The sequence below is a fragment of the Geotrypetes seraphini genome, chromosome 2, assembly GCF_902459505.1.
Source record: "Geotrypetes seraphini chromosome 2, aGeoSer1.1, whole genome shotgun sequence".
Lineage (NCBI taxonomy): Eukaryota > Metazoa > Chordata > Amphibia > Gymnophiona > Dermophiidae > Geotrypetes > Geotrypetes seraphini.
The window spans coordinates 497613381-497625398 of record NC_047085.1 but is presented as its reverse complement, the minus strand read 5'-3'; the positions used below and the strand labels follow the sequence as shown (position 1 = coordinate 497625398).

The following is a 12018-nucleotide window of genomic DNA, read 5'->3' as shown; positions in this document are numbered from 1 at the left end:
GGGAGGAGGAAACCATGCACATCCACTGCCATTCTATTACCCTCCTTTCACAAGTCCTGATAAGAAGGGTTGAGTGGAGGATATTGGTCTGAACTAGGAGATAGAACTGAAGGGGATAGAGGATGAATGTGTGAGTGACAGTATTGAAGGAGATGTAGGGTGTGAAGGGGAGAAGATTGGTGAGGATTGGAAGATTTTGGAGTATTCCTATGGTACATTTAACACAGGGCTGAAAACTTGGTATTTTGTGCTCAGGCTTTTGAAGGGTTAATTGGTTATCTCTTAGGCCACAGACTGGAGCAAGCTCACTATTGGTTGTGTGCTCTTCTCCAATCAGATTTTCATGTGTTCATCTGAATAATTTTCTGTTGTGTTATTTTCTTTTTACAATTGAGTTAATTTATATTTTAGGATTATTTTACTATTATTGTTTTTGTATCATTATTATATATGATTTTGTTTTTGCTTGTTTTATGTATTTTAAATTTTTTTGATTGTACATTGCCTTTATGGATTTTTCAAAGGTTGATTTTAGCAAATAAATGTAAACATATTTGTGCAGAAGAAGAGATTGCTATCAGTCACCGTTCCTCCTTCCTGAGCTTATCTTTCTTCATGCTCCTCCCCTTTTCTTGATCCCTTTTCTCCTGATTCCCCATCACCACCAACTCCTAGCCCTCTGCTACTTTTCTCTGAAATCATTTCTTCGCTTCTCTCTGATTTCTTCTCTCGTACCCCTATATTCTATCTCAGTATTGATCATTATGATCGGTTGTTCCCTAAAAAAGAACAAAGTAAATGATCTGAGCACACAAGAAAGAAGCACTTTATTTGAACAGAATAATACATACATTTGAATTGTTTATTAGGCCATAGAACAGTACAGTGGTACCTCAGTTTACGAGTGCAGCGGTTTGCAAGTGTTTTGCAAGACGAGCAAAACATTCGCAAACTTGGTGCCTCGTAAACCGAGCTTGCCTCGCTGTACGAGCGCCCCCCTCCCCGCGAACCGGCACCCCCCCCCCCCCCCCTGCCATCGGGCACCCCCCGCCGCAACCTGAGATCCCCCAACCCACCCGAACCCTCTTCTTACTTCCAGTGTAGCCTCCGCATCAGCTCCGGCACCAGCATGTCCTGTGCGTTGGTGCCGGGGCCCGAAAATCTGCTTCCTGTGCCAGCACAGGAAGCAGATTTTCGGGCCCCGGCACCAACGCACAGGACATGCTGGTGCCGGTGCCGATGCCGATGTGGAGGCTACACTGGAAGTAAGAAGAGGGTTCGGGTGGGTTGGGGGATCTCAGCTCGTGGCGGCGGGGGGGGGGTGCCGGTGGCGGTGGGGGGGTGCCCGATGGCGGTGGGGGGGTGCCAGATCGTGGGGGGGAGGTTGCCGGTTTGCGGGGGGGCCTTCGGGGGGAGCAATGCCGGTTCTCGTGGGGGGGGGGGGAGCAGCGCTGCTGCCTCGGGGGAGGGGGGAAGATGGGAGTGGGAACATATCAAAGCAAGTTTCCCTTACTTCCTATGGGGAAACTTGCTTTAATATACGAGCATTTTGGATTACGAGCATGCTCCTGGAACGGATTATGCTCGTAATCAAAGGTACCACTGTATCTCTCAATCGGTGTTAGAGAGCTGCACGGGAACGGGGATGATGGGAATCCCGCGGGCATCCCGCGGGTTCCCCCTTCGGGTCACGGGGATCCCGTGGGGACGCCCCCTAGGGTCGCGGGAATCCCATGGGGACGCCCCCTAGGGTCGCGGGGTTCCTGCGGGGCTGGATGTACTAAGTCGCGTGGCTTTTCTCCCTACCTGCTCTGCTTGCAGCACAGAGCCGAACGGAAGTCTTCCCGACGTCAGCGCTGACGTCAGAGGGGAGGGAGGGCTTAAACAATGTCCTCCCTCCATCCGACGTCAGCGCTGACGTCGGGAAGACTTCCGTTCGGCTCTGTGCTGCAGGCAGGGTAGGTAAGGAGGAGTAGCCTCGCGGCTCGAGTGGCTACCAAGGGAGGGGGGCGGTCCGCCCCGCCCTGGGTGCAGCACAGCCGGCCAGGTCCCCTTACTTTTGTGGCGCTTTCCCGACCGACCGACAACAGCCCTGGTCCTACAAACCTCCCTGCCCTTAACCGCGAATCTAAATTACCTTCTTACAGCAGCTGTAAGAAGGAAATTTAGATTCGCGGTTAAGGGCAGGGAGGTTTGTCAGACCGGGGCTGTTGTCGGCACAAAAGTAAGGGGACCTGGCCGGCTGTGCTGCACCTGGGGCGGGAGAGAAGGAGGGGGGAGAAGGATGCTGAAAGCACTGGGGAAGACAAATGGGTAGAGAAGGACGCTGAAAGGCCATGGGGAAGACGGGGGGGGAAGGACACTGAAAGCATTTGTGGAAGACAGAAGGGGGAGAAGGACGCTGACAGGACATGGGGAAGAGGGGGGGAGAAGGACGCTGAAAGCACATGGGGAAGACAAAGGGGTGGAGAAGGACGCTGAAAGGACATGGGGAAGACGGGGGGTGGAGAAGGACGCTGAAAGGCCATGGGGAAGACAGAGAGGGAGAAGGACACTGAAAGGACATGGGGAAGACAGAGGGGGGAGAAGGACACTGAAAGGACATGGGGAAGACAGAGGGAGGAGAAGGACACTGAAAGGACATGGGGAAGACAGAGGGGGGAGAAGGACGCTGAAAGGACATGGGGAAGACAGAGGGGGGAGAAGGACGCTGACAGGACATGGGGAAGATGGGGGGGAGAAGGACGCTGAAAGGAAATGGGGAAGAGAGAGTGGGGAGAAGACGCTGGCAGGGAAGAAGACAGAGATGCCAGACTATGGGGGGAGCGGAGGGAAGAAGATGGGTGCCAGACCAATTTGGAAGGGGGAGAAAGGGAGAGGCACAGTAACAGAGCAAATGGAAGACGCAGAAGGAAGAGAGACAGTGGATGGAAGGAACTGAATGAGAACATGAGGAAAGCAGAAACCAGGCAACAAAGGTAGGAAAAGAATTCTATTTCTTTTTTATTTTTTTTTTCTTCAGGATAAAGTAGTATATTAGTTGTGTTGATAAAAATTTATAAACAAAAGAGGCTCTGGTAGAAACCCGTTTACAAAGTATGTATTCTTCCCAATTAATATTTCCAAATTAATAAAGTCTTTTTGCTTATTTGTAAATGGGTTTCTACCAGAGCCTTTAATTCAGTAGCATAATTAAATGAAATAACTATTTCTGAAGTTTATAGGGACGGGCGGGGACGGAGGGGATTCCTCACGGGGACGGGCGGGGATGGAGGGGATTCCTCGCGGGGACGGGTGGGGATGGAGGGATTCCTCACGGGGACGGGTGGGATTCCTCACGGGGACGGGTAGGGATGGGTGAGACTTTGGCGGGGACGGGTGGGATTTCTGTCCCCGCGCAACTCTCTAATCGGTGTGCCATGGCAGTGTTGTGCCCCAAAGAGATTCTTAGTGTGTCACGAGAGATTCCAGAATTTTACTTTATTTTAAAAAATTCCCTTCATAAGTATAAGAATTATCTACAAAGTTCTTGTGTTGATTTTCAAGGTTATTCATTGTAAGATCCCTTGGTATTTGACACAAATGTTGTCCCTATACCAACCCCTTAGATCAGGGGTAGGCAGTTTCGGTCCTCGAGAGCCACAGGCAGGTCAGGTTTTCAGGATGTCCACAATGAATATGTATGAGATAGATTTGCATCTCAAGGAGGCAATGCATGCAGATCCATCTCATACATATTCATTGTGGATATCCTGAAAACCTGACCTTCCTGTGGCTCTCAAAGACCGGAATTACCTACTCCTGCCTTAGATCAGAGGTGTCCAACCTTTTGGCTTCACTGGGCCGCATTGGCCGAAAAAAAATTTTTCTGGGGCCGTGCAAACGCTGCAGCAAGACAGAGGAGGGAGCCGGCAAGAAGCTCAACACCAGGGGGCAGCAGAGGAAAACACTGCATCGCCCTCGACCAGAGCCGCACAAAATACTTTACGGGGCCGCAGGTTGGACACCCCTGCCTTAGATCATTAAGGTTTGAAGGAATAATTTGTCTGTCAATGGATGCGTTTGTACACGTACACCATGAAAATATAAAAGCAGCCGTGATCTCAGTAGCAGGAGTAGTGCTTGGGGTGGTTCGCCCACACCCTTACTATGCCACTGACTGTACCCCTATTTTTTTCAGGGGCTTCATCCAGCAGTAGAAAAATACCTCTTGTATCTAAAGATGTAAAATACCTAAAAAACTGACAGGACCATTGAGATCATTTTCTGATATTATAAAATTGAAAAAGGTTTTGAAAACTACATTGTTTTATAGAAGCTTTTAATCCTATATAATAATACCCTTAGCGCACATGCGCACTTCAATCTTCGTGGCTCCATGCGTCTGTAGCTCCGTGGCCGGCAGAGAAATGTTGGAGCGTGTGGCGCATGCGCGTTCGGCATGTATACATGTTGGGAGCTATAAGAAGGTTTACTTTCCTGTGTGCCGGTTGCCCTTTCCAACACAATGTGTGATTTAAAAAAAAAAAAAGTAGGTGGGAAAGCGGGCAGGTAGGTAGGTGGGAAAGTGACAGAAATAGAGACACACACACTGAAAGACAGGTAGGTGGGAGTGAAAGGCACACACAGAAGGCCAGGGGGCCAGGGAGAGAGAGTGAAAGAAAAAATAAAACCTACCAGTGGACAAGGAAAGAGATACACACAGAAAAAAAGACAGACAGACAGCAAAAAAAAAAAACCAGACAGACCGACAACGGCCATGGAGTGAGAGAGAAAGAAAGACAGACATACACATCTATTCTAACACCCATTAATGTAACGGGCTTAAAGACTAGTTAAGGAATAATTCTGTAATGACATTATAAACTCTCCCCCCTCCTTCTACTCTTCCCCTTCCCCCCCTCCCCTCCTTTGGTTCTCTCTCCCTCTTACCTTCCAATCCAACCTTCGTCGTTGCTTGTAACTCTGATAAAATTCTGATAAAATGTTCCAACATATCCTTTCTCGTTGCTTGTAACTCTGACAAAATGTTGTAAATCCGTGTTCAGATCGGATCTTAATTATATATATAATTATCTTGTATACCGCCTAGAACTCCTTGGGTATGGCGGTATACAAGAACATAATAATAATAATATATATGCTGTGTGTTTGATAAAATTATGTATTTTTGCAAGCTGCTTAGGTTTATGCGGGTTAAAAATGTCATAAATAAGAATTGCATGAAAAGTCCTTATACAACATAGTAGTTACATGTAATAATATATTCCACTCTATTGTAGGGGAATACCTTTATTGGACAATGATTTACGTTTCAGGGAAAAAAGGCCTCAGAGGTTGGAGCCATACGCATAATCTTCTCATAGACCAATTTATCTAGCGTATTTGAATCAAACAATTCGGCTCCTACAGTTCAGTCATTGGCCCAAAACCCTTTTTCAATATTTTAATTTTTTTTCTTTTCTTTACTTTCTTGCTTAAAGTTTTTTTTTTTAACTTTTGTATTCTTACCCTTACGCAGTTATACAGCAGGAAACCCCAACAATTTGAAAATACAGTACTCCCCCGATATTCGCAGGGGTTCCGTTCCAGGAACCCCCGCGAATCTCAAAAAACCGCAAATACGGTTTTTCATGGGGGAGCCTGAAGAGGGCAGCGGGAGCGCCGCGAGTGCAGGAAATCACTCGCGGTTCGCTCCGACCGCCTCTTCCTGCATTGGATAAGGCCCGACTTCGTGCAGGAAGAGGCGGTCGGAGCGTACCGCGAGCAATTGCCTGTACTCGCGGCGCTCCGGCTGCTCTCTCCTGCCTCTCTTTGTCGGCGGTTCGCGGTCGGAAAATACCGCGAATGACCGGGACCGCCGACCGGGGGAACACTGTACCAACAAATTGAAACTGTCACTTAGGGCTTCTCTTACAAAGCCGCGCTAGCGGTTTTATCGCACGCACCGGATTAGCACGCGCTAACCGGAAATCTACCGCCAGCTCAAAAGGAAGGCGGTAAAGGCTAGCACGTGCGGCAATTTTAGCGAGCGCTATTCCACGCGTTAAGGCCCTAGGGGAATACCTTTATTGGACAATGATTTACGTTTCAGGGAAAAAAGGCCTCGGAGGTTGGAGCCATACGCATAATCTTCTCATAGACCAATTTATCTAGCATATTTTAATCAAGCAGTTGTGCTTCTTCAATACTTTAATTTTTTTTCTTTACTTTCTTGCTTAAACTTTTATTTTTTACTTTTTTAAAACTTTGTATTCTTATCCTTACTCAGTTATTCAGCCTGAAACCCCAACAATTTGAAAATACCAACAAATTGAAACTGTCACTTAGCTTATTCTATTTATACGATTTAACCTTCCTTCGTGCCGTTCAGTAAAAAGTCGGGGCCAAAGCTGTTTATTGAACTGTACGAAGGAAGGTTAAATCGTATAAATAGAATAAGCTAAGTGACAGTTTCAATTTGTTGGTATTTTCAAATTGTTGGGGTTTCAGGCTGAATAACTGAGTAAGGATAAGAATACAAAGTTTTAAAAAAGTAAAAAAAAAAAAGTTTAAGCAAGAAAGTAAAGAAAAAAAATTAAAGTATTGAAGAAGCACAACTGTTTGATTAAAATACGCTAGATAAATTGGTCTATGAGAAGATTATGCGTATGGTTCCAACCTCTGAGGCCTTTTTTCCCTGAAATGTAAATCATTGTCCAATAAAGGTATTCCCCTACAAAAGAGTGGAATATATTATTACATGGTAACTATCTTGATTATCCGGACCACTCGGTCAGACAGTTACTAAGGGCCTGTTTTACAAAGCCCCGAAGCCCTTTAAAGCTCTGTGGCTGGGGTGTCCAACCTTTTGGCTTCCCTTGGCCGCATTGTCCGAAAAAAAATGTTTCTGGGGCCACGCAAACACTGCGGCAAGACAGAGGAAGGAGCCGACAAGACGGTAAACACCCAGGGGCAGCAGAGGAAAACACTACATCGTCCTTGACCGGGGCCGCACAAAATACTTCACTGGGCCGCAGGTTGGACACCCCTGCTCTATGGGCTTCGGGGCCGTTACCGCATGGCTTTGTAAAACAGGCCCTAAGGTATAGTGCTTATACAACATGGAGCATGTTTAGGGACTCACCTTTGCTGGACTTTCTTTTCTTAAACAGATTATGAACCGAAAAGTAGACCTATGAACCTAGATGAAGGTGCTGAAGAAGAGTCGTCCCATGAGATGCTTCCAAACGAAGAAACATTTTCCAATGGATTAGATGCTGGAGAAGAAGGCAGGTGCAAATCTGAATCGCATAATGAAAGGACAAGCGCTGAAGAAAATTTCACTTACATCAATGAGGCAAACGCCAGCAAGCCTCAGGCAAACCAAAAACTATCCATGTGCGCTGAGCAAGGCAAAACCTTTTCAAAGAAAGACTCTGCTGCGTTACCCCATCCAAAATGCCCTGAGGAAATAACATCTGCGTGCACCGAAAGCAGTAAGACGTTTGGAAAGAAATTACAGCTAGTAATGCATGAGCAGAAGAAAATACAGCTCGTGAAGCATCATCAGATGCATGATAAAAAAAGACCATTTACTTGTACTGAGTGTCTTAGAAACTTTGTTTGGTTCTCATCACTTAAAAGACACCATGAGAGTTTTCACTTCCAGGGCCTCTCGGAAGAGGAATCAGTTTTATTGACCAAGCATAATAAAAGGCCCATGGTGCCAGAAAGGGTTGAAAAACAGGAAGAAATCTCGTGCTTAACAGTGGAAAGTCACTCGGAAAAAAACCATTTTTTATGTACTGAGTGTAATAAAAACTTTAATGACATTTTATCTCTAAGACGACATCAGGAGATCCATAAGGAAGGACTAAGTGACCCATATATAGATTCATTTCTATTATGGTATCAGCAAAATAAGGCCCGTTGGATGTACTAAACCAAGGGAGAAAAAAAAATTACATGTACTTAAAATAACAAGTTTCATTTAAGCTTCACAATTTAGAATATACCAAAGGATTCACAAAGAGAGATATGATTTAACTTTTGCTAAATGCAATAGAAGCTGCTTGTTGGACATCTTAGCTAAACTAAGTTTATGTGTTTCCTACTGCGTGGGTAGATCAAAATTTGACATAAAAATAGCTAAGAAGAGAAGAACTTAACCCTAAAGCTGAGAGATTGTGAATTGCATGGCTAGGTGAAACAGAAAGATTCTGGAGCACAAACCTATAGATCAGGGTTGCCCAAGATTGGTCCTCGAGGGCTGCAATCCACTCGGGGGTTTTCAGGATTTCCCCCAATGAATTTGCACGAGATCTGTTGGCGTGCACTGCTTCCGTTGTTTGCAAGTTGCCGTACCGCGAAAGATTAGGAAAACTCGGCCTTTTCTCCCTTGAACAGAGGAGATTGAGAGAGGGACATGATCAAAACATTCAAAATATGGACAGGTTGTTCACCCTTTCCAAGGTACTGTCTAAAATTGAAAGGGGATAGATTCCGTACAAACGTAAGGAAGTTCTTCTTTACCCAGAGAGTGGTAGAGAACTGGAACGCTCTTCCAGAGTCTGTCATAGGGGAAAACACCCTCCAGGGATACAAGACAAAGTTAGACAAGTTCCTGCTGGACCAGAACATAAGCAGGTAGGGCTAGTCTCAGTCAGGGCACTGGTCTTTGACCAGAGGGCCGCCGCGTGAGCGGACTGCTGGGCACGATGGACCACTGGTCTGACCCAGCAGCGGCAATTCTTAGGTTCTTAAGCCTGAAGTGTAGTGAAGCGGTGAACATTCATTTTATAGAGGGATCACATTTATATGAATATGGCGGAATTAGAAAATGAACAGAGGGCAGCAAAAATAATAAAGGGGGTGGGGCGACTTTCCTATGAGGAAGGTTAAAACAGCTAGAGCTCTTCAGCTTGAGGAAGAGATGGCTGAGGGGAGATGTGATAACGGGTCTTAAAAATACTGAGTGGAGTACAACATGTAGACGTGAATCACTTGTTTACTCTTTTTCCAGAAATACTAGAACCAGGGGGTATGCAATGGAGTAAATTTAAGACAAACGGGTAAAAATGTTTCTTCACTCAATGTGTAATTAAACTGTGGAATTCATTGCCAGAAAATGTGGTGAAAGCTAAAAAAATTGGTGAAAGCAGTTAGCTTAGCAGTGTTTAAAAAAGGTTGAAATAATTTTCTAAAAGAAAAGTCATTAAGCCATTATTAAGATGGACTTGGGAAAATCCATTGCTTAATTTTAGGATAAGCAGCATAAAATCTTTCTACTCTGTTGGGACCTTGCCGGGTACTTGTGACCTGAATTGGTTGCTGTTGGAAGCAGGCTACTTGGCTTGAAGTACCTTTGGTCTGGCCCAGTATGCCAACACTTATGTACAAAAAAAAATTATAGTGGGATTTGAACCTGTGTCCTTTGGTTTACAGCAGGGGTGTCAAAGTCCCTCCTTGAGGGCCGCAATCCAGTCGGGTTTTCAGGATTTCCACAATGAATATGCATGAGATCTATTTGCATGCACTTCTTTCATTGTATGCTAATAGATCTTATGCATATTCATTGGGGAAATCCTGAAAAAACGACTGGATTGTGGCCCTCGAGGAGGGACTTTGACACCCCTGGTTTACAGTCAGCTGCACTAACCACTAGGCTACTCCTGTTTTGCTAGGACATCTGTTTGGCTATTTTAATAAGAATATTGCCATCCCCGAGTCTTTTTTTTTTCCTGTTTATAATTTAAACTTTGTTTGTAAAATGGCTGTTCAGGATGGATGCCTGTATAAGGATGTCCTTCGAACGTATTTTTGGACAGGTAATCTGGATGTCTTTCCTGTTTGAAAATTGTGGTGAGATGGATTTTTTGGGGACATTATAAGTAGGATGTCCTTTTGAAAATGCCCCTCGTTGTTATAAAGACACATAAAGGCCCATTTTACATAGAACACAGAAAGTGGAATCAAGACTAACAGGTCAGGCTATGCTCAGTTCTAGCAGTATTTTCTAGTGCAAAAGGCATACGAGTCTTGAACCATGGGTTATTCACCTCTAATTGTGAGTTGTATAGAAGGCATCATCTACATTTTTTTTCTTCTCAGCTTCTGCATCACAGTGCTGTGCTTTTAACTCCCCAGTTTCTCCTACATGTGAGTTGGAAAGGTGTCTTTCTGATTTTGACTTATTTTTGTTTTTTTATCTGGATTTTGAGGCTTTTTGGTGCTCAGAGACCCCTGGTGTTCCAGCGGCAGCTCTGCCTGGGAGAAGACACAGACTCTCCTGTCAGAAGTCTGTAGTTGGGAGGTCAAGCCTGCCCTAACACTTCTGGCAGCTCGGGGACCATTTCCCTGGTAACGAGGCTTGCTCCTGGTTGTCACTGGAGCTTGAGCACAGGCTGTTTGACCCCATGTCGGTCCTGATGGTTCTATCAAGTGCTGGCTGCTTCCCCCTCCCCCAGAAGAAGCGTGAGGAACTGTGGGTTCTGGGGTCTCAGGCTCTTTAAGGGTCTGATTGGCAGCCTGAAGAAACAAGCATTTGAATGACTTTTTACATGCTTCTCTGAGGCAGGAGTCTTCTCCATTTCCCAGCTACTGTTTCAGCTGAAGCAGGCACTGCACCAGCACAATTGTAAGTACAGTCCATTGCTGTCTATGGGAGACATTGGGGGGGGGGGGGTCCTGTAACTGCATATTTGGAGGTTTCCTGGGCTTTCCTTACCTGCAAAAACCCCTTTTCTGAATATTTTATACTTTTATGTAGTCTCACCGGGGTGTTTTTTGGTGCCAAAATGCAGCTGCAGTGGCCATCTTGGATTTCCTGATTTGAATTTGGTAGCCTCTGTTGGCCTCAAAACATCTCAGTTTTGATTAAAATCAATATAGATGGACTCCTCAGGCTGTTTTACATCTGATTCTTGCCATATTTATGCTTACAGCTATGGGGGGGTCATTGAGAGGCTCATCCAGTTCGGGACCGATGGTTGCCCTCTCAGAGGAAATGGTCCATCAACAGATTGGAGCTGTGAGCCCTTTGTCTAGCGCTGCAGTTGGAGAACTCCCTAGAAGGCAAAGCGGTCAGGGTTTTCTTGGACAGTGCCACAGTTGTTACATACATCAACAGGCAGGGAGGCACCATGAGTGCTCTATTGAGAATAGAGGACCAGTTGTTGCTTCACTGGGCAGAGATCCACCTTTAGGCTCTATCACATGTAGCGGGGATGGATAATATGCAGGCCAACTATCTCAGCCGTCAGACCCTGGACCCATGAAAGTAGTCTTTGTCCCAGAAGGCCTTTGAAAGCATTGTGAGGTGCTGGGAGTGTACGACGTTAGTTCTGATGACGTTGGCAGCCAACAAAAGAAAAACGTCTTAGTTCTTCAGCTGATGGTTTGAGCCCAAAAGCGCTAGCAGGGGTGCTCCAATACAACCTTGGCCAGAGATAGGGCTGTTGTACATGTTTCCTCTGTGGTCCATGATGCGCTGGGTCATTCAAAGAAAAGTAGTTTCCAGGATTAGTAATCCTAGTTGTTTAAGATTGGCCGTGTTGACCATGGTATGCATATCTGGCTTGGCTACAGAGGAACCGGTGACTCAAACTGCCACTTCATTCTGTTTTCACAGGGTTCGATTGCCCTGGAGGATACGGAATAATTTGGACTTTTGGTATAGCTCTTGAAAGCGTGGTCTAAGCTCAAAAGGGCTCCTCAGAGGTGGTCTTAGCTACCCTCCTAAGGTCTAAGAAATCGGTGGCTGTCGCAGCCTTTGCTAAAGCTTGGAACATGCTTTGGCACTGATGTGCTGAGCAAAATGCAGAGTTTTTAAGGCTCTGATATCCATAGTTCTAGTATTTTTTTCAGGATTCGAGTAGGACCTAGCAGTTGTTTCTCTTAAGGACGTGGACTTGCGACCCCCAAGAAACCCTCGAATAGAGAAGATAGGGATCATTGTTGGAGATTCCATTATACGCAATGTAGACAGCCACATTGCAGGAGGAAGAGAAGACAGACTGGTCACCTGCCTGCCCGGAG

The 12018-nt window shown here is 45.7% G+C and overlaps 1 protein-coding gene across 3 annotated transcripts in view; it reads left to right on the top strand.

Moving 5' to 3' along the window:
• The window catches only part of LOC117354452 (zinc finger protein 2-like), a 32527-nt gene extending 24043 nt beyond the window's left edge, over positions 1-8484 (top strand). For all 3 annotated transcript variants that reach the window (XM_033932030.1, XM_033932029.1, XM_033932031.1), the window contains exon 4: positions 7155-8484. In XM_033932030.1, the coding sequence (XP_033787921.1) occupies positions 7155-7924 (770 nt within the window). In that variant the 3' untranslated portion in view covers positions 7925-8484. The remainder of the gene's footprint in view (positions 1-7154) is intronic.
• The last annotated feature ends 3534 nt before the right edge of the window (positions 8485-12018 follow it).